At 40.8% G+C, this 22747-nt stretch overlaps 1 protein-coding gene across 1 annotated transcript in view; it reads left to right on the top strand.

Moving 5' to 3' along the window:
• spata20 (spermatogenesis associated 20) overlaps positions 1-22747 on the top strand; it is a 45392-nt gene that overhangs the window by 4480 nt on the left and 18165 nt on the right. Inside the window, 6 exon segments of the mRNA XM_054598394.1 lie at positions 431-505; positions 2092-2304; positions 2623-2815; positions 5054-5222; positions 14320-14528; positions 21002-21201. Coding sequence (XP_054454369.1) covers positions 431-505; positions 2092-2304; positions 2623-2815; positions 5054-5222; positions 14320-14528; positions 21002-21201 — 1059 coding nt within the window.

Below are 22747 nucleotides of genomic sequence, written 5' to 3'. Positions count from 1 at the left end.
AATAAATGACGACAGTGATGGTGCTAATGCACACATTTGTAATGTTGTCAGTTTTATCTCAATAAATCATCCAAATATATATTTTTTAAAAAGGATCAATTCAAATAGATTTTACTGCACTGGACAGTTTTGATTACAGATGCAGCAATAAGAACTCTGAATGTCAGAGTTTTTAGTTATCTCATGAGTGTGCTCCGGCCTGGCCTGTTTTTCAGAGTGGACAGAGATAGAAAGTTAATTAGGACACAAGTATGCAGGCAAACAAAGACTCACATACTTACTTGTGTTTTAATGAAGCTAACTCATTATTTGCGTTGGATTCCACAGGTTTATACCCTGCATATAGATCACATGTTGCTCTCTTTAAGGTCATGTTGAGGTTGAATCATGACTCTGAGCAGGTGTGTGCTATGTGTTCCTGCTCTTCCAGGTATCAGGTGAGCAGCTCTTTGCAGATGTGGCTAAGGACATACTGCTCTACGTCTCCAGAGACCTGAGTGACAAGGTGAGTCAGCTACAGACTTTTGTGTGTGCATTTGTGTTGATGTGATGGTTAGATGGGGACCAGATGTCCTCGCTGGGCAACCAGTGTGATTATTATTATCGTAATCTTTTTTTGTTTTTTTTCAAGCATCAAAAAGATATAAAAGGGAAGTTAAGATTAGGTTAATATATCAGTTAAAGAGATAGTGTACTACTTTGGACCGGAAGAGCAGCAAAACATATTTTGACACCCAGGCTCATCTAAAAAATAAAATTAAAAAATAAACCGATAATATTTTTTAGGTGAAGGCAAAAACAGTTTTGCTGCTGCCTCCGTCCACTGAAGTACATTGCTTAGTTTCCGTGCCGGCACCGCTTCTTAAAACTGGGCCGCACTTCAAAAAATCCAAACTATCCCTTTAAGGTTAAAGTTAATGTGTTGTTTTGAAATGAATGTTGGCAAAGGCAAGTCATTAAAAATAGAGCAATAGGAACCGCCGCTTTTATTTGTATCTGCTGCTGATGAAGGAAAAACATTAACTGTGAATTCAGCCAGAAGATAATATGTGCGTGTCTGCCAGTGTGTGTGTGTGTGTGTGTGTGTGTGTGTGCGCGCGCTCTCAAGCAGATCTGTGTGTTCGTACACCCTCCAGGGTAAGTGGTGGGACCCCGCTGACAAATAGCCTCTTAAACCCCTTGCTCTCCTCTGAGGGTCAAAAGCTTACTTTTCTCCTTTTGATTAATGAGTCGACAGCAGTGAACGGGGCACACAATTATAACCACACTCGTTGTAATCGTTAACATTCCCCAAGATTTATTATGTAATTATGCGTCAATTAATTAACGTCGCAAAGGTAATTAACTGTAGACCGTGTGTTTTCTTTTGTGCTAGAGTGACTGGGATGTTCGCTCAGCGAGGTAGACTCCTCCAGCTTTCACCATGGCTGTATAAATACTGTTCACAGCGTGTGTGTGTGTGTGTGTGTGTGTGTGTGGACCCTGAGAGTGGGCTTACACTGACACATTGTATAATGAGGTTCTTTAAAGGTATTGATTTCCTGTCACAATGATGTAAGCCCTAAACTAGGGCTTCAATGAGTAACATTATGTATACAGCTGTCAAAGGTGTTGATGGATTCATTAATTAGTGTCACATTTGTCACATCATGTCGTAACTTTGATGGTTTCTTGTGAGCTGTTTGGTGACAAGTAGGTCCAGTGATGAAGACAGTTGTTTTTGTTTGTTTGAGATTCATGTATTTCAATTTAACACCTCCCCGATGTGTCCGTTTAGCGAGACTTCACACAAGACTTCACTGTTGGGATTGATTAGATGTGCAACAGCACACGGGAAAAAGATTTGAAACCATGGAGGGCAGCAAAACCTTGCTCTTCAGACTTTACTTTACTCTTTACAGTATACACTTTCACAGTCACATATGTGGTATTTATCGTGTATCAACCATGTGACTACACAGTTTGTTAACTGTGAAATCTCCTGTACATTCCAAACAAAGTCCTATATTCATCTCAAATCAACTTGGCATTGAATAGCAGCTTACCCTTCTCCTCCCACCTCCTCCATTCCCGTCTTTACCTCTGACACAGTCCGGAGGCTTCTACAGCGCGGAGGATGCAGACTCTGTCCCGGCATCAGGGGGACCAGAGAAGCGAGAGGGGGCCTTCTGCGTCTGGACAGCCTCAGAAGTAAGGGAGCTGTTGCCCGACGTGGTCGAGGGCGCCACCGGAGCTGCCACACAGGCAGACATCTTCATGCATCACTATGGGGTCAAGGAGCTAGGCAACGTGGCTCCGGAACAGGTCAGTCTAAACTGTATTATGTCACATGTAGCCATTGCAACGCTAGCTGAAGATGAAGTTAGAGATGGAAGGATTTAAAAGTTGAATTACATTCCGAAATTTCATTTTAAACTACACTCCAATATAGTGAATCAGATGAATCAATCATTTACATGAAAAAAAGTAACGCACAATCCTAAATCTATTGTTGTATTTTATTCAGACGGTCTATTAAGCTGTTGAAGCTGGTCCCTTAGGGCATTAACATGAAAGCTGTTGCCGTCAGTTTGAGTTTATTTCTGTGAACTCTCTCTTATCCCCTGTATCGTTTGTTGCCAGGACCCCCACTTGGAGCTGCAGGGCCAGAATGTGCTGATCGTGCGTTATTCGGTGGAGTTAACGGCTGCTCGCTTTGGCATCAGTGTGGAGAAAGCCAACGAGCTCCTGGCCTCCGCCAGGATCAAAATGGCAAAAGTGAGGGAGAGTCGGCCGCGCCCACATCTGGACACCAAGATGTTGGCCTCCTGGAATGGTAAAGTCTATATATCTTTACTTACAAGTTTACACTACAAGACAAGGGGAGATTATGAGTCAAGGGGCCCCTGTGCACAGACATGCAAAAGGCCCCACCACCTCTCTAACATAGTAGGAAGACACACAGACTTTACGTTGTTTAGCCACTTTTTGTCGTTTTATGTTGTCTCTCTGTGGTTGTTACGCATCTCTCTGTGGTTTGTGTCTCTTTGTGATCATTTTGTCTCTTCGTAGTTGTTTTGTGTGTAACTTTGTTTGAAGTTTTTGTGTTTTTGGTGTTATGTTTTGCCCATGGTTGATGTGCCCCCCTTTTCTATAGTATTTTTGTGTTTCTTTGTAGTTGTTTTACGACACTTGTATTTTTTGTGTCTCTTTGTAGTATTAGTAGTAATAGTAGTATTGATTATTTGTGGTCATCTTCAATCTCTTCCTCATCACGAGTACTTTTCTCTTTAAACTACATATTTTTATTTATTTATATATATTTTAGGGGAAGGCCAGAAGGGGGCCCTGACACTTTGGGCCCCGGGCCCTTGCTCGGAGGCCCGTTCAGGAATTAATCCATGCTTCAATGACATAACTATTATGATAACTTTAGGATTTATTTTAGTGGCCAGCACGGTTTATTGTTGATAAATGTATTCAGGCAATCTGGCTACTTAGCCATGAGGATAAATGCTGCTCGGGCTAAACCGGGACTGACAGTAACAATCAAAAATGGTTGCTTGTGGTTTCCTTGTAGGTGTTAAAATTGATGCTGTTGTTTCAATTATTAATAGTTTCTATTTTGAGAGTTATTAGCGTTTGTGTGTAATTATTTTGCAAACAACAAAACACTTTACATTTGACACATATAGAATAGGTCAGCCTCAGGGTAATGCAATACAATTAACAGTCCAACCAACCCAACAGCGTTACTTAACTCATACTGTGCATGGGTAATCTATGTATTATGTAGGATAAATAAGCTAAATATATACGATACCTGCAGCCTAATCAGGTGTGTAGTGATTCAGTGAGGTCAGAGCTGTTTTTGTTTTCGGTTGTACATCTTGTACTTTGAAGTTTTGTTCTATGGTGAGGCACTTCTGCGTTATCTTCATTTCTAAGCAACTTCACTTCCTTGTTGCCTGTTGCTGATTTGATCCAAGCTTCAGCTCCTCAAAAATGTTGAAATTTAAAATGTTCATATGTTGCTCTCTGAACAAAAAAAAAGTCAGCTGTGTCTCTGTGGTCAGGGCTGCTGGTACACTAGGAGTCCCATCCTTTCACTTAAATACATGGAGATAAAAAGGATTTATCCTTACTGATATGTCATTAAAAAAGGAAAGAAGAGTTTCTATTTTTTGGTACAGCTACTTTAATATCAATAGCCTGCTTATGTTGCTTATCTGTTTATATGATAGATAATTGTTAGACTTTTTTTATCCCACACTGCCAGACCACAATGAATGTGTTCATGTCTAGTGGTCCAAATCGAAAGGTACCAAACTACCCTGTCCTTCTAATCACAGAACTAACCAAAGGCAAATATACAAGAAGTCTAACAAGACATATTGTCCTTTCCCAGTTGACAGATTTATACACACTTTCATTTATACACTTGTTTTTTTTGCTTAGATTATTATAGAGGCACTTGTTGTCACTTTCCATTAGTGTGATGCCAATTTGGACACTTCTCAACATTGTTGGTCCAGCACATTGCCTCAGATGTGATGAATTAGAAGAACACAAATCACACAAAGCACACACGCACACACCGGCAAATTTAGCTCCCAGGGCTGACGTCTCAAGACGGAGTGTGTTAGTGAGGTAATGAGGCTCTGCGATCCTGAGAACTTTCCAATTAGACGCAAGGCTCTCCTTCTCCTCTCTAATGAAGAAACCCCTCCATTAATCACCTGTCCTCCGCAGCAACACTTTGAAGACCAGGCTGTGCACTCACCAGACTTTGATTCCCTACATGAAAGAGGAGTGAAGGGAAAGAGGGAGGAATGGAAATATAGAGATGAGAGCGAGAACAGGAAAAAATCAAAGCGTAGGGAGAAATAACTAAGCTGGGACTGAGGTGAGGACACACACTTGTACCTCCGCCGACAGAGGACACAATGTTTTAAACTGAGTAAAAGTCATATTATAACTAATAATTCCACCATCATCATCATCATCATCATCATCATCATCATCATCATCATCATCACCACCACCACTACTTCTTCTTCTTCTTCCTCCTCAGGTCTCATGCTGTCGGCCTACGCCAGTGTGGGAGCCGTGCTGGGGGACAAGGCCTTGCTGGAGAGGGCGGTGCGGGCGGGCAACTTCCTCAAGGAGCACCTGTGGGATGCCGAACGGAAGACCATCCTCAGATCCTGTTACCGTGGAGACGAGATGGAGGTGCAACAGATGTAAGAGAATGATTTGTGTTCGCATGACTACAGTGTGCCCGCACAGAACACAGAGAGGACAAAACTTGAACCAACTGTGGCATTGTGTTGTGTGATAAAACTGCACATTTTAGAGTGGCCTTTAGTGTGACCAGCCTGAGGCACATCTGTGTCATAATCATGCTGTTTAATCAGCATCTTCATATGCCGCACCTGTCAAGTGGATGGATTAGGGATTATCTTGGCAAAGTGCTCTCTAATACAAATTTAACAAATTTGTGACAAATATTTGAGAGAATTTGGACTTTTATGTGCATAGAACCAAATCTTGTGTTCTTAAAAAATGTGAGCAAAAACATTGTTCAGTGTAGTTCTGTTGCAGACCATTTAGGGCCCCCATAAACATTTTAGAACCAGCGTGTTGACATCGATCACAGGGAAAGGACCATTTAAATCCTGCACATTTTCAATCACATGTACTATCTTTATTTACAATGTTTACGTCCTCAGATGAGAACGAGATTTACCATCTTCTTCAGGTAAATACATATGAATTCAACCTAATGAATGCATGAGGACAGAAACACCAAACTGTTTTGATACAGCTGTCTATAGGACGAAAAAACTTTGTTGTAAGTGTAACAACTCCGCTCAAACAACTCAGTCACTTATCTCTTTTTTTCCTTGATGCCTGCTAAAAAAAACTTGGGTCCCTTTCTAGCAGTGAGACAGTAATTCTTTAACATACACATAACTCTCTTAAGAAGTAACAAAATAAAGTGGCAGATGCTGTAAGGGGGAGTATCACTTTAAGCCAAGAAGCAACAAGCAGTTGTACTGTGCTGGGATGACTAACTGTTTACGCGCAAACAGGAAACGAGGCTATTGGTTGAAATCAGGTTATGGCAGGAAATCAGAGACCATGTTCACATGCACTGCAGTAACCTGGTTACTGTAAAACTGCATTCATCTGCACAAGTCAGTTATTAGATTTCTCCTCTAGCCTATATCATACTGTATTTGAAACAAGATTGGCCTTATTCTAAATGGATTATAGATGTCTGTTGAATGAAGTATTTTTTTTTTTTGGACTGAAGGCACATTGAGAGGAGAGGCTCTGTAGTGGGAAAATAGGCAGGATTGTATGCTTGCATTTCAATTTGATAAAATAAGCGTACTTATCAACTATGACAAGTTATTTTTGACGGACTTAGCTTTTGGCCAAGAAATCATTTTCCTCCAGCAGCAATTTAGCTCTACTTACAAAATATTTTCTTTAAGGTTACTCTACACAGCCTGCTGGACTAGTGGTCCTAGGATTAGACTGAGAATGTCCTCGAGGCGTCGGAACATAAACACACAGTGGCACTGTTGATTGCACGCCGTCGCTCCAGGTGTCCTCGTTCTGTTGGCCCAGTTACTGTGAATGAGTGAGTGCAAAATGCCACCGAATCAGCAGAAAAAAAGACCCACAGCACGCATGATGAAAAGCATACAATTTTAAACACATGCATCATGAGCAGCTACAGACTGGTGCCTAAACACAGTGGCCTTGTTCCACGGCTCTCGTCTCATTCATAATTGTCCAATTCAGGATGGTGTCGACATTTAGAATGCTTACCAAGGCCGTTTTCTCAAGTCTGGTTTTAAAGTCCAAGCATGGTTAAACCACTCCGTCATGCCAGGCACATATGGGCCGTTGACTAATTTTCCTGGAGGGATGGTAGGTGCTGAGACTAACTGGGTTAATAGGCAGTGGAGGTGCTGATGCATAGCTTTTCTGTGCCTCTCCCCTGGCACTGGATGATTGAGAGTCTGCGGGGACCAGAGACAGTGGCATGGTCCCAGTAGGACACTGGTGATGTCGACACATTCTTGCTTGACTTGTCAACATGTTTGGTCATACACAGGCTGTTCTGCATTGCGCTTACCAACTGATTTCTTTTCAGTGAGTTCTGTTTTTTTTTTTTTTTGCGAATTCCTTGGTGATGAGGTGTGAGTGTCTGCAGGTTGCTAGCCAGACGTTAACTTCCCATTTCTTCTATTTATTTCAAACCAACCCTAGTGTCTGCTGGAAACACTCAACGACCCTCTGTAGAAACTCTCATGCGGCAGCTATGGGTTGAATTCAGGTCATGTACTGTGCTACATGACCAAAAGTATACTCGCATCCAAACAAAGTGTGTGTTAATCTGATATACCTTCATGTAATTATTGAACATTATTGTAATTATTTGTATCCAAAACCATAGGCATTAACATGCTGTTAATTAAGTCACTGCTTCAGCCATAAGAATATTATGCTGCATTCACATGAGAATCAGGCAGACGGTTGACAGCAGACGGACAAACACGTTCTGGACGTCATTGGAAGAAAAAAAAAAAACAGTCCAACCGATTGGTGAACGGCAAAATGAAGCATCCATAACAAAGTGTTAGTATGATGATGGTATTCAATCTATTCTACAATTTGATGTAATTACTCTATTAATACATGTACCGTATTTTCCGCACTATAGGGCGCACTGGATTATAAGGCGCACTGTCAATGAATGGTCTATTTTCGATCTTTTTTCATATATAAGGCGCACCAGACTATAAGGCGCATTAAGCGAAACAAAACAGTCAGTCAGTCAGTCAAACTTTATTAAACGTGTTCACAATAACTCTCAACATTGTTCAAACGTTAATGAGCGTATTCACAATAACTATCAAAGGTGAGGGGAACCTCGTCCATGTTGGTGATGTGCTCTGGCCGGATCTTCTTTTCAGTGATCTTGTTTTTGCAGTATGCGCGGAAAGTGGCCAGCTTTTCTTGGTAATCTTTTGGCAGTTGCTGCGAGACGGTAGTTCGTGTGCGGATGGAGAGATTACGTCTTTTCATAAAACGAAAGCACCAAGAAGGAACGCCTCGAAAGTCATTGATATTCATGTCCCGTGCTAACGCTGTTGCCTTCAGTCGAATAGAGACTGTAGAGACGCTTCTACCTGCTGCTCTCTGTTCAATAACCCACTGCTCAGTGTCCTCTAACTGTGGCCATCTCGCTTTGTTCCCTCGGAAACTCTGTGTGGTCTTCTTTGCTTGGCGCAGGTCATCTTCTTGCTTCCTCCACTTCCGTACCATTGATTCATTAATGTTGGATTCTCTCGCAGCTGCTCTATTCCCATGTTCTACTGCGTGACTGACAGCCTTGAGTTTGAAGTCCGCGTCGTAAGCGTGTCTCTTGACAGGAGCCATGTTGGGTCCTTATACACACACACTGTAATATTATGGTGAAGCACAGTATGTATTACTCCACGACGCTCCTGACTACGGTGGCCGTAATGCTGCTGCGGTGCGGCTTTGTAGTTTACTAAGTCTACTAAAACATGTTGACAGAGCGCCGTGTACCACACAAAACCGCTTCGAGGTCAGTAAGCACAACCAGAATTAATCCATATATAAGGCGCTCCGGATTATAAGGCGCACTGTCGTTTTTTGAGAAAATTAAAGGCTTTTAAGTGCGCCTTATAGTGCGGAAAATACGGTAGCTATAAAATGCTGCCATCTCTTTACAGTCTATTGCTAATTTTATTTCCGGTGTGAGTGAGCTTCACAACTTAAGAAATAAACAACGGTAAGAAATATAAAAAAAAATAGTAAAACCTTTATTGATGACTGGTATCCTCTGTTGAGGACTGGTATAACTCTGTTGAGTTAGTGGACTGCTCTCCGTCCACTAACATGATATGTTTGCTGTCTGCCCTCTGCCTGATTCCCTGTGAATGCAGCTTGAAGCAATAAGCTCCTACCAGGCGTTTCCTAACCGAACAGCCAGCCACCAGGGGGCGATCAAGTTGTTACAGGGGAAGCCTGTGAGGCTGCACTACAGATTAGAAGAGTATTATACTGTATATTACCAGAGAATGTCTAATATGAGGAGAACTGGCACTCGCGGGTTAGTTCCGGGTTTCCGGACTGGTTGCAGTAATAATCTTTGACCATGCGGGGCGCACGTAAGTCCAGAATGAATGGGAGCCAACGAGGTTTTATCCTCAGAATCCACTTTTCTATGTAATTTTTTGTCAAGTAATTTGAAACATGCTATCAAAGGGTGGGGCTAAAATAATAAACTCAGCTGAATATTGCATTTTTTAAGGGAGCTATCTGTTCTAAAAAGGTGTTCAAAAAATGCGATGACGTCACACTGTCAGAGGTACTGCTTTACGGCAGTTTCTGAATCACTTCGGCACTTCCTTTTATTAACATATAATAGTATAATAATATATAATATAATATAAATACAGTACGCAAAAATAAACGGAAAGTCCTCCTTAAGATAATGTTTCCGATGCGCTTTAGCTTGATGCCGTCTGGGGTCTCTGGTCGTAATGATTCGCAAGTCTGTCCCCTGACCAATCAGCATCATTAGCAGAATGGACGTATACGCCAACAACGGCCCAAACTGTAAAAATCGAAAGGACATAAGTCTCCCATTTGACTTTTGAACCATAATCTATATTGAATGCGGAATCTACAATAAAATTTGCAATATTTCAACGACAAGCAGGTGAACCAGGCATTCCTAACCGAACAGCCCGATAGACTCCCATTCAATCTGGGGGCGATCAAGTTGTTACAGTGGAAGCTCATGGAACTGCAACCAAAATCGGTACAATGGATTAGGGAGTGCCCAGTATTATACTCTGATATTACTGAGAGAGGCACCGAATTTAGGTGAAGAAGAACCTTATTTTATGTCTCATTTTGATGCAAAGCTTGGTGCATTAGCAGGGATGTAGCACCACATGGAAGTGAAAGCTGTGTTCTGATTATTTAAATGTGAAAGTGCAATGAAAGTATTTTACACCTAAAGTCAATGAATAATCTCAATATTGATCAAGATAACCGTGGTTATCGTTTTGACGTCATCATGGAGAGAAAAAATTGACATTAATTATATGTTTATTTATAAAGCATTTCTTAAGAGCAGACATCTCAAAATGCCTCACAACAAAAGACACACTCGCCAGTAAAAAACATGCAGTTCAAACATCAAGGTAAAAACATAAATAGCACTAAAATAATAAACAAAAGCAGGTCTTTTAAAAACTCTCCACAGATCTTGAGTAAACTCCCGATGGGAGACAGTTGCAAAGTTTAGGAGCTACAACCAAAAAAAGCACAGTCTCCCTTTATCTAGAGCCAGGAGCGAGGAACAACCTACAGACCTCAGAGACCTGCTGCTGATGCAGAGCTGCAGAAGCTCTTTAATGTAGCCAGGAAACCGACCACGCAAGGCTCCAAACCTCATCTCAAGACTCTTGAACTGGATTCTAAATTTGATCAGAAGTCAGTGTAAAAAAACATTAAAGTTAGAGTAACATGAGGACTTTTGGAGGACTTGACCAAAAGCTTGTGGAATAACATCTTGTTTGGTTTGGCTACATTTTAAAGGATAAGGCTGCCATTGAAATACCTTGAAATGACCAAAATCAATATAACATAAGATGACTAAGGGTGCTTTCACACCTTTCATTGGTTTTATTTGGTCTGGACAAAATAGAACGGTACATTTAAATTAAGGGCTTACATTGAATTTTTACAAATAAACATTAAGTTATACAGGCTTACAGGGGTTATAGGCATTATCAGTGTTTTACAAAAGGCCCCTTTGCATGCTACCAGATGACTGGGGCGACTGCATAGTGCGGAAATTGAGCAGTGAATGGAAATGCGCATCATGGCTTTCTTTCACGCACTTTTTAGTTAAACGACTTACAAAGTACACAGAGTGTGATAATAATAAAGCAGTTTTGTTGACCTATTCATCAGGAAAATACAAGCGCTGACATGCTTATGTGTTGATTTGTAAATAGGTTGTATACATGGCCCTATAGAGTTCAATGAGATCACTTCCTGAGCAGATTTCACCATCAGCTGATGGACTTATTATTAGCTAAGTGTTTTAAATCATGCTAAAATCACATATCTGTTATCATAAAATCCTGTGGGTTGTTCGTTTGCTTTTGCACCACAAACAAACTGCACCAGAGTCTGTTTGGAAGCTTTTAAAGCTGTCCTGAATCTGCTGACCCCTAAGCACCCTAATACTACTAGTCTCGCTGTGTCAGCCAGCCTGAGCCGTAAACCTGAAACCAAGTTGTATTCCAATGGCGTAGTATTATGTCTCCTACACCATTGGAATACACTGTTACACCTCCCTGCAAAACATTTATTCATTTACACATTTACACATAACACGGCTTCTGAAGTGTATCCTGTGGTCTTATGACCTGTAGTGAGCGATTAGGTGTCACCACACGGGAGGGTGCAAAGAGAGCAATTAAAGGAGCAATCCAGGAATGTGAGTTCATTTGTCTCCACATTGCCACAGGAAAACAAACACCAGCCACATTTCCTGATCAATGAGTCAACCAGGGAAATCTCTCTTAATGGTTCTGTTTCTCTGATTCATCTTTTTCTCTGTTGCTATTTCTGTTTTTTTATTTTGTATTATTTTATGTGCCATTCTTATTTGTTCTTTTGTTATGTAATAATGGCACTGCGTTATAGTTCAACAGTACATTCTGTAGCACGAGCAAGCATATTAAATATTAAAGGTCGCCGCTGCTGTTAAGCCGATGGGAGTCGATGTGTTTACGTGACCCACATCGACCCAATAGGGGTCTCCCTTCGAAGTGGAGTAGCTCGTGTATGAGAGAATCATTATGAAGCTATTATTATAAAAACTGTCTCTTGAGTGCTGCAGTGCGATACCGGAGACTGACGAGGCATTTTATCTGTGCTTTCCCTGAGGGAAGTGACTCATTTAACACGCACCGTCGAAGGTGTGAAGGCTGCGGAGTAGTTTCTGAAAGGCTTTTTATATTTTTGTGTTTGTGTGTGAGCGAGGCCCTCCTGAGGTTCCGTCTCAGGTTTGTCATCCCGGTGGCTGGGAGTCACCTCAGCCAGATGACATGTTGCAGTGTGAGAGAAGGGGGTATTCTGGGAGGAACAGAGTCCGGTAGTGTGTTAGTCTGGTAGAGGAGGCAGCACAGATGGTAAATCAACGTTTCTATTAACAAGAAGAAGCACCAATGAATCTCTATACGACACAAAGTTTCATATTACAATTTTTGGGTGGTTTTAGTCATCAATTCTATCAGTCAACATTGTACTCACCAATTTGATAGCTGAGATCTGCTTAAAAGAAATATGATTTGGACAAAAAACATCAACAGTTATCCATGTTTGTAGAAATCCATCTCACAAATCTCAGACCGACTTCCAGGTTCAACTTTGACCAATTGGGATTAATATTTTGCCTCTGTAATGAGTGATTTTTGCTTGTATTTCAGGTCCGCTCACTTTAAGTTTTATCTCCATATAAACTCATTTACAACCTGTTTTTTGCTCCCTCTGACTTAATTGCGGCAATGTTGTTCCTTTGTCATATCAGCAATTACTTTGGTGAGTACAATTATGGTATAGTTAATATAGAAATTATACGTCAAAAATAAACCACAATTACGATAAGCCAGGTTTTTTTTTATTTAAGGCAACTTAAATTTCAGAGCATATACATGCTGCGGCAGGACTCTGTTTACATCAGTGATGCTCTTTTCCCTGATGTTGAATTTTTAATGTTGAGATTTGGCCATACTGCCCTGAGAAACGTTTTGTTGCTGCCGTTCGCTTTGCTCATGATGCAAATTTAACAAAAGAAATGCAGTGCTGGTTTTGTTTTGCCATGTTAACACTGTACCTGGATCGCCTGCCTTTTTGTCTACTGCCACCGTGGGTTCAATGTTTTTGGTTTGATTGGACTGTCTCAACAAGTATGGGATGGATTTAAATGCAATTATACTACAGACATTTATGTTCCCCGCCGAAAGAGTTGTGAGAACCTTGGTGATCTCCTAGTCTGGTTTGGGACTGCATAGGAGACAGACCCAGATGCCTCCCATAGAAAAGCCTAGGGAAATGGCTTCTTATAATCAGAGGTGGGGAAGTTAACCAGATGTGCATTTGCCGAATTAACCAGTTTGTGTCATCGCTTTTCTTTTTTTTGGTCATTGTAAAACCCCTCTAATAACGTAGAGCTTTCACCCGAGCATGTTCTTGAGTGTGTAATGGGTTCATTGTTGCACTTTGTGGCAACAAGGGTGCAGAAATGAGCCCTTTACAGATTTGGTGCACTAGAATAAGGCAAGAAGAGGCTACAACCGGAAGCTTATTTGGACTAGCGCCTCTTTTAAGCTTCATGTGAAGTGATTTTCAGCAGTGTTTTTCTGTTTTTTTACCAAAGAATGGAATTCACGGATGAAATCTAACTGGTTGGTTTCGCAAATGCAGTTCAGGTAAATTCCCAACCGCTGATAAAGAGCTCATCACAGATGCTTCTCTAAGCTTCTCCATTGATGTATCTATAAAGGTTTATCGGTTACAGAGCCATTAGCATTGCTAGTGACACTTCTGTTTGTCATTATGTGAAATTCCAGGGTTCCCTATGGTATTAACATTCGACTGGTCTTGTCCTGTCCAGTACAAGAGTGCCTGTCACCATCTGGGACCCCTGGAGCTTGTGTTTGGGATGTAGATGTTATTGAATAGTACATCACATCAAAAATCATTGGCACAGAGAGCAGGTTATGAATTTGAGAAGGACTGATAAAGGGCAGATTTCTAGGTGCAATATAAGAGGTTTCTATGAAAATGTGTTGCTGGGGATAAAAATGTAAGAGGGTGCCAAAGTTACCTGAGAGCGTGTAGAGGGAGGTGCAGGTGAAGGGGGGGAGTTGGCACGCTGTCCTGGAGGGAGGTGGGATGGTCTAACTGTAACCACATTTGCCTAATTACTGTGCCGCATCCCTTGAAACTTCCAAAACTTTGTGTGCACAGTAAAAGCTTCCTCTACAGTATGACAAGCAAAGAAGAGGCAGATGAGTAATTTCATTTGTAGAAAAAAAAAATGTGGTACTTAAAAAGATAAAAGGGCGAAAACAAGAAGCTGAACTAGTTCACCGACACTAACCCTTCTCATCTCCTCTCGCACTGATCCATCAATACATTTTTAATGAAAACTGTCCTCATTCTCGCTCTTCTCCCCCTGATTTTCATATCCCTCTTCTCCAGATCTCCGCCCATCTCTGGCTTCCTGGACGACTACGCCTTCATCATTTGCGGCTTGCTGGACCTGTACGAGGCCACGCTGCAGACGGAGTGGTTGCAGTGGGCGGAGGAGCTGCAGCTCCGGCAGGACGAGCTGTTCTGGGACGACCAGGGCGGAGGCTACTTCTGCAGCGATCCCAGTGACAGCACTGTGCTGCTGCAGCTCAAAGAGGGTGAGGGGTGGATACATCCATATGTCAATAGATATCACCAGTCGAGATCTTGAATACCCGGCCCTTTTGTGTGAGGGACATCACCCTTCTCTTAGGCAAACTGATCTCGGTCAGAAATACAGCTGATATCATTTCATTTTTTTGTTTGTGTCGAAGCAAAACTCGGAGAAAAAATAAATGTGTACGACGTCGAGCCATTAGGTTTCAGCCCCCTTAAGCCAATGCATTTAAACGGTAGTAGGAGGGGGACTATGACAACCACACAAGCATACTTTCCTCAAACTTGGGGTTTTTACCTGTACTGTACTTTTCTTTGCTATTATTGTTCCCTATTGAGAGATGAGGAAACAAATCAGACCTAAACTTTTCCTTTTTATTGGACCAAAGGCAGCTATAAAATGTGCAAATAAATTAAGGCAATAACCTGAGCAATAAAGAAAAATTTGCTCATATGTAAGCCTGTAAACAAATTCATAAATAAATATCCTGTAGCATATGCCAACATAAGAAATAAAAGGCCTCATCTATCTGAGAATAACTACTAATAATTAATGTGGATGCATAATGAATATTGTTAGATTACTATCCGTTATTCATCAGCTATTTGGTATTTTTGGGGTAATACATAGCCTTTAAAAAATATAAAAAGCAATGCATTTGAACACTAATTTTGATGCTGATTACCATGGCAACGTCCGAAGCTTCGAAGCATTTGGGTCGGCCTTACGTTAGTTATAAAGGGATTCGGTCCTAAACCAAATTTTGGGGCAAATCATTTTTTTAAGAGGAAACGTTAAGTTGTGTCATCACAGTTCATCATGTGGGGAAACACCGTTGTCTGAACCAAATGCTTTGGAAATCAATCCAATAGCTGTGGAGACATTTGACCCAAAACAACAAAGGTCAGCCTCATGGTGGTGCTAGAGGAGAAGTCAATGGATCACCAAAGGCGATAGGATTCATCCTCTATGAAAAGCTGTTGGGATTTTTCCGTCTGGATTAAAATCGGCAGACTGACAACAACAGTAACAGAGAGCATCATCCACCAATAGAAAATGAACAAGGCCTCGAAGCTACTGCTGCTGGCTGAAGCTTTAACAGGTGGAGAGATTCAGTGAAGGATTGATGGACAGGTGAGGGATTAGCAGTATCACTGGAGCATTCCCTTGTGGCTTGGACAAGGATCGATAGCTCAGACAGATGAATAAATACAGCGTTTTAGCCCTGCAGACGGTTTGTTAATATCAACATCGCCACAATCTGGTTACAGTGATTTGAAGGAGAAAAACAAACATTTATTAAAACGGTTATCGATTATTTCGGAGCTTAACAAGAAGCTTCTGCTGTAAGATCTCCGCCCTTCGCTCCATCGCTTCACTACAGGAGTGGAGGTTAGCAAGTATAGATGGAAGGATGGATAGATGAGCAGGTAGAGGATAAAAGACGAGAGCAGAGTACTAATGACCCCCACCTCCATCCCCATCTACCTCCAGTGAAGTGCAACTGTCTCTCACTCAAGTTGAACTTCTCCACCATGAAAGCACTAAAAGCCCGATGCTCTGGTTCTTCAGCTCCTTTTATCACCAGACCTGTCAAATCTGTCTCCATCATGAATCCTAGTCCATATGCCTTTCGACAGATTGAAGTAGCATGCGCAATGTACAGTGGGAATCTGAAATACTCTTAAACCTGGACTTTGAGCTCAGGTATTGGTTGAACTATTGGCATAAAATATAAACACTCCAAAGAAGTAATTAAGACATTGTGATATTAATCAACGAAATGATTCAACTTGTTTTATTATAATAAGTGGACAGGTTTATGCTGATTTTTTTTTTTAAAGTTTTTTTTTAAGTTTTTGATAGAGACCTAAGGATATGATGGGATATAAATAGAAATGTGTCTGACCTTGACATTCACAGCAGCCCTTCTTCAGCTGCCAGTGCACTCGTCCAACTGACGGCTGTTGGCAGTTCAGAGAAGCTGACACCTTGTGGACATGCAGACATTTACCTTTGATCTGTCAGACCAGAGTTTCCAGTCTGGATCCAGGTGTTGCCGGTTTCTTTTAGTTTTTCCTCTAAAGCCAGCGGCCATCTATTTCTGATTTTCCCCACTTGTGATTTTTTCCTTATTCTCTTTTGCTTCTCTACTCAGTGAAATATATTTTAGTATAATATAGATTTTTTTAGACTGTTTTTTGGGGGGGGGGGGACCTCGGACCCTCTAGTCTGAGGTTTACCGCAATTGAAACATAGACTCTGTTTCAAGAGCGGATGCACTCAGGTCAGTCTGCCGCTGTTAACAGTTCTGTCCTATCTGTCCCTTCTGGGAGAGAATGTGCAGCTAGCATTAAGTTCATTGCTCCTGGAAGCGTCGAGGTCTGAGCGAGGGGTGCTGTAAAGCTCATGGCCAAAGCCACAAGCCACCTTATCTAGGGCCGTCCAGAGCCAGTCTTTACCCAATCCCTGACCCACCAAGTTGAATACCCCGGGCAAAATGCACGGCCCCACCTATTGAGAAGTCTAGAAATATCATAGGTTCATTCTGAAACTGTGGTGGGCTGCAGATAATTAATGCATTATGTGCTGTCGATAGGCTGTTTGTATATTTCCTCAACCTGATGAATCTCAAACTGTCTTTGAGTGTCTTTCCACTTTTCTTGCCATTACAAGATTCACATGTTTTTGTTTCTGGTTCTAGGCAAATGAAAAAAATCATTCAAACCTCTGGCTAAGTCAATTCAGAAGTGCCTTCAATGTTCATTCTCTCTATTGGCCATTCGGGGAGACTCCTCTGGTTGCGAAAAGAAGTCAGATTGTATAGAAGTTCATGTGAAATTGACCCTATTTCTCACCTGATTTATTACCCCAGTAAACATTGTAAACATGAGTTTATGGTCTCAATCTCTAGTTTCAAGTCTTCTTCTAAACAGCATGATGTTCATTTAGTAAATGATGCTCCCGTTAAGAGTGAAATAGACCATAAAGCGGAGTATGCTTTAAGGCATGGCTACCTTTGGTTTGACAGGTCGCTACCAGAGATGTATACGGCGTTTCTACATCACTCTTCTTTAGTCCACATATGGTCACTTCCGTTCACTACAAGCAAAAAAAACATTTAACGCAAAAAAAAAGGCCAAAATATAAATTAGCAATCACCAAATTGCCAAACTCAAGGCTTCAAAACGACAGTCCACGATGACTATGTTCGCTTTTTTATAAAGAGTCTAAGGGTGCACTCACTTGTCCTCTAAGGTGCATAATTCATATAATAATACTAATAGTAAATGTATTTCATGATTCGCCACCCCATCGTATACTCCTAATACTAACATTTCATCTCTTCCTAGGAAACAAAAAAAACAAACAGACTCTAAACTGAGAATTCTGTCTGGAATATTGTCAGTTTTAATGTCCCAGATGCCACAACTCATATTTCTTCACCTAAAAAGGAAAGGCACGCACACTAACTCATGTGCCCATGACAGATAGCCTGGTGCAAATAGTTGAGACAGGAGCAACGTGCCACAGATGGGCGGGGGAGCAGGGGAACAGGGAAGAAGCTAATAGTTATTCTTGTTAAGAACTGTTGACAGATCGGAGATGATGGCAGCGTGTGTGTGTGTGTGTGTGTGGGGGAGTGCCTGTCCCTGCGCACCGTCACACCTGCATCTCTGTGTGTGTTTATCGGAGCTGACATGTGAGAAGTTTCTCATCTGAGAGGATTGACTGTGCCATTATGGTGCTACCGCTGTGTAGGGTTGAAGCCCATTAGTGACGCTACAGCCGCTGCAGTGTGGACGCCTGTCACCGCAAGACGGATTACCCCACCACACTACCTTTTACAGCCCTGCCACACTCCCCTGTGTGTGTTTTTGTTTTTTAGGAGTAAGGTTGAAATGATATACGGTTTCTGTTTGGCAGTGTATTTAGCTTTTATTTGAAAAAAAAAAAATCTGCTGTGTTTGTTCAAATCTTCTCTGTCGGTTATGGCCAAAATGCGAATTCAGATGTATTTCCACTTGACAGAAGTAAAGAAAATTGGATTCATCAGCTGTGTGTCAGTGTGTCTATATAGACTCCTGTTATTAACAATTTATTCATGTTATTATTTATTTTAGAAGTTCATATTTACCTACTTTATAGTGAACACAATAGTGTTTAAGTGCAGTGTATTCTGGGCTTTTCCATCGTCTCTCTATGTGACTTTCGTGTGTGTGTGTGTGTGTGTGTGTGTGTGTGTGTGTGTGTGTGTGTGTGTGTGTGTGTGTGTGTGTGTGTGTGTGTGTGTGTGTGTGTGTGTGTGTGTGTTAGAAAGCACTTTTGCATTAATGTTACAGGAAAGTACATTTCTTATTCTTCTTTCTCAAAATGACAAGAAACAGCGGTCCACACATGGTTTGTGTAGAGTAATAGTCCACTGTTGGTAATATAAATTTGTATATCTGTGTGTGTGTGTGTGTGTGTGTGTGTGTGTGTTTGTTAGAAAGCACTTTTGCATTAATATTATGGGAAAAAACCTTAAAGTACATTTACTATTCTTTTTTTTGGTTTTTTCGAAAGAAACAGCAGTTCACACATGGTTTGTGTAGAGTAATAATCCACTGTTGGTAATATAGAAATGTAAATATGTGTGTGTGTGTGTGTGTGTTTTTATGCGTTTAGGTGTTTGAAGGCAGTTTTGTCACGGCTGTGTGTGTACATGACCTCTTTCCATGCAATTCTTTAAGAAAAGAAATATATGAAATGTGGGAAGCAGTCAGAATCGCTCGCTCAGTATAGTGTGTATGTTGAGGCTTCTTTGCCATGGGGCTCAGGGAGAGATGAAACATACTGCAGGATAAAATGAAATAATTTCTGCAGTTCAGTCATGCGTGGCGGTTCACATGCATCTATATGGGATTGTAAATGCATGCTTGTCATAAAAGATATTGTATATTCAGTATACAGTGGAGTTTTCAGTAAGTTGAGGGTTGTCTTTGCTTTTTTAATTTTTTTTTACCTTAAATTGCAGTTTGATTTAAAAAGCTGCTTGTGTCAGCTACCGACTCAAAAGTCCCTCTCTCTCTCGCACACACAAACTCACGCATTCACACATTCATAGTCTCTGGCTTCAGAGCAGTGCTGGGAAGCAGACGTGGAGCGAGGTCATGGGTTATGAGAAGATCACCTCCAGGCTCTCATTGGACACTGATAAGAGATAAGGAGCGATCACTTAACAGGCCTAAGTCATGAGGTCATCTGTTAGTCCCATCACATCACACCACTCATTGAGACTCTGGGATGGTTGTGTACTGGGGGGGAAGTCACAGGAAGGCATGGAGTTTGACTGAATAGCTTGCCATCCTTCCTGTTAGTTTGACAAATTGTCAAAGAGAGTTTAATGTTTTGTATCCGATGCTCCACATTTGTTACAAGATTCATGTCTCATGAAAAACTACAGTACAGGCGTTGGATATGTTGTGCATCCATCCTATTTAACACAAATATCGTCCTTTTGACTCCGTGTGGCATCACTTTGCCTGATTATTGTTGTTCATGTGACTACTACCCTGTGTAGTTCAGACTTTTTGAAATGTTTTGCCTCATTGTGAAGGTATATATATATATATATATATATATATATATATATATATATAAATAAAAGAAAAAAGTCCATCATTGCAATGATATGAAGTGGTACATGTGCAATATGATTTTCTGTCTCTCTGTGTGTGGGCTCTGCATCAGCGAAGAACTGAAAAGGACTGGAGAAGGAAGGCCATAGTCTTGCTGTATTTTATGTTTTGTTTTTCTGACAGAAAGCAAATTTAGCCCAAAAATGGCATAAACAGCGATATTATTTAGGTGATATCAGATCTGCTGTAACAAAATCAACATTTTTTAATACAAACAGTAAGTCAAATGACTAGCTGGTGAACGTAGTGGACCAGAAAATAATAAGGAGTTGGTGGAGACCAAAATGGATCCAAACGGAGAGTGACAGACAGCCAGAAATAAAACAAACAATTAAAATGCTAATGTTGCGGCCTGTCTTCTGGATGTTTCACATTAACCAAATGTATAAAAGGTTGAACAATGTATATATTTATTATATAATTTATTCGACTTGTTGTGTTCCTCCACCACCAAGTAGCCAGTTAAATCGGTCAATGCCGATTTAACAATAAAACGTAGTGAAGTAGGTTGTAAACAAAACTTATCTCTCTTATATTTTGTGTTACTTAGCGGAGGATAACAGTAGTTGAGGCAAGTTGCTTGTGGTCACATGTTCTACATGGCCATGACCTAACTTAATACTAATCAGTGTATGCAAATAGAATCTCCCATTTAAACTCTTTCTATTCGCATACAGCAACACCGTGAAAGCTGCGAGATTTGCAGTATTGTTGGAAGCGAGCCTATAGCAGACTTTTCCCTAATTAAAATGTTGTGTGTCTCTGTCTGTGTGTATGCGTGTGTCTCTCTCAGATCAGGACGGAGCTGAGCCCAGTGCCAACTCTGTGTCGGCGTCCAATCTCCTGCGTCTGTCCCACTACTCTGGAAGACGGGAGTGGCTCCAGAGGTCCCAACAGCTGCTGGCAGCGTTCTCCGACCGTCTGACCCGGGTCCCCATAGCGCTGCCTGAGATGGTCCAGGCTCTCATGGCCCAGCACTACACCCTTCAACAGGTTAGCCTTCCATCCACTCACAAGCTCACACGGATTGCCAGTTTTTGAGCTAACGCCTCAAGTGTTTTACTTGGCTGTTTAGCCTAAACTCATTTTCACGGTCTGAAAAGCAGGAATTTTCTGCTTGTCTGAACAAATTGTACGAGCACAATAGACATTAAAATTACCCAAAAAGAAGTGAACCAAAAAATGCAAGGCAACCGCTCAAAGAGCTGAGCAAGAGGCTGGTGAAACAATGAGCATCCCCAGATTGGCTTTGCTGACTCACAGCTATCATCTAAAGCTGTGCACTGAGGTGAGAATGCATAAGTGCAAGTAAGCTACGCTGTTACAGCAGGCAACAGTAACAGAGCACCTTAACAGCGAAATCGTTGGATATTTTCAGTAAGTAAATGATATGATAATAGTCTGTTCATTATTGATGAACATATGAATTCCTTTGATCCATATAGGGTGTCTGAATGGTGAGAAAGAGCAGTCATGACTTAACTACAGCCAAAAGTGATGTCTTCAAACTGATTTAATTATCCGAACAAAAATGTTAAATTTATTGTACAATTATGACAGATAGCTGATCTAACAGGCTGTAGGTTTGGAAGTTATTTCGCTACTGAGAAGAGAAATCAGCCAGATCAGACTCTAGTGCAACCACATTCAGCTCAGAGGAAGAAGTCATATTGTATGTGTCCCTCACTGGGGAAATGAAAAAAAATGTAACTAAAGATATAGTGGTTTCTCACTCATTTGTTTGAAGTAATTCATTTCCAAATAAAATATTAATATTTCATGTAAAAATGTTTTTCTTTCGTTGTTTCAACCCTTATGATACAATTAAAGAAATGTCATGAGGTGTTATTCATAAACAATTCTTATTTAGACCAAGCATCATATAAAGCAGGGGTAATACAAATTCAAAGAGGGCCAATTGCTAAAATGTCCTCCCAGCAAAGATCCAGACCTGTCTAAATTGCGTACTATCGGGCCCCCTATGTCTATTAAATAAATCAACGACTCACATTTACAAATCATTTCTATACTATATTCTACATGTCAATTTTCAAAGCAGGGTTACTTTAAACATACAGCCAATGAACTTGAACTTGTATGTCACTTGTTTTGAAAGTTTACCATTATATAAAATAAGTCCTATAGCTCAATGAACTTAATAACTAAATTAGAAATAGAGAAAACAAGACAGAATTATTTGAATAATCTAAATATAAAGTGCCTCTTTATGAAAATAATGCTTACAGAGCTTTGAGCAGCTCCCTTCTCTCTTTATTTTTTTTGTAGACGCGCAGTAAACAATCCATTTGATAGCTAATCCCTCGGACAAAAACGCTCTTTCTTATTTTATTTCTCATTTTTTCTCAAATTCTTACTTGAGTTGGACACTAAAAGCACCATAATAAACCTTTTTGGGATAAAAAAAAAAAAGGCATTGCAAGGACAAACAAGTATTTTTTACCTGAGTTGAACTCAGACAGTTGGTCAAAGGACATTGGCATTATCTTAGCCCTCTACATACATGCACAGTAAATATTTC

Source organism: Anoplopoma fimbria, chromosome 5, assembly GCF_027596085.1.
Source record: "Anoplopoma fimbria isolate UVic2021 breed Golden Eagle Sablefish chromosome 5, Afim_UVic_2022, whole genome shotgun sequence".
In the NCBI taxonomy this organism is placed as follows: Eukaryota; Metazoa; Chordata; class Actinopteri; order Perciformes; family Anoplopomatidae; genus Anoplopoma; species Anoplopoma fimbria.
The sequence above is the reverse complement of the archived record's forward strand: the minus strand, read 5'-3'. Positions and strand labels throughout refer to the sequence as shown.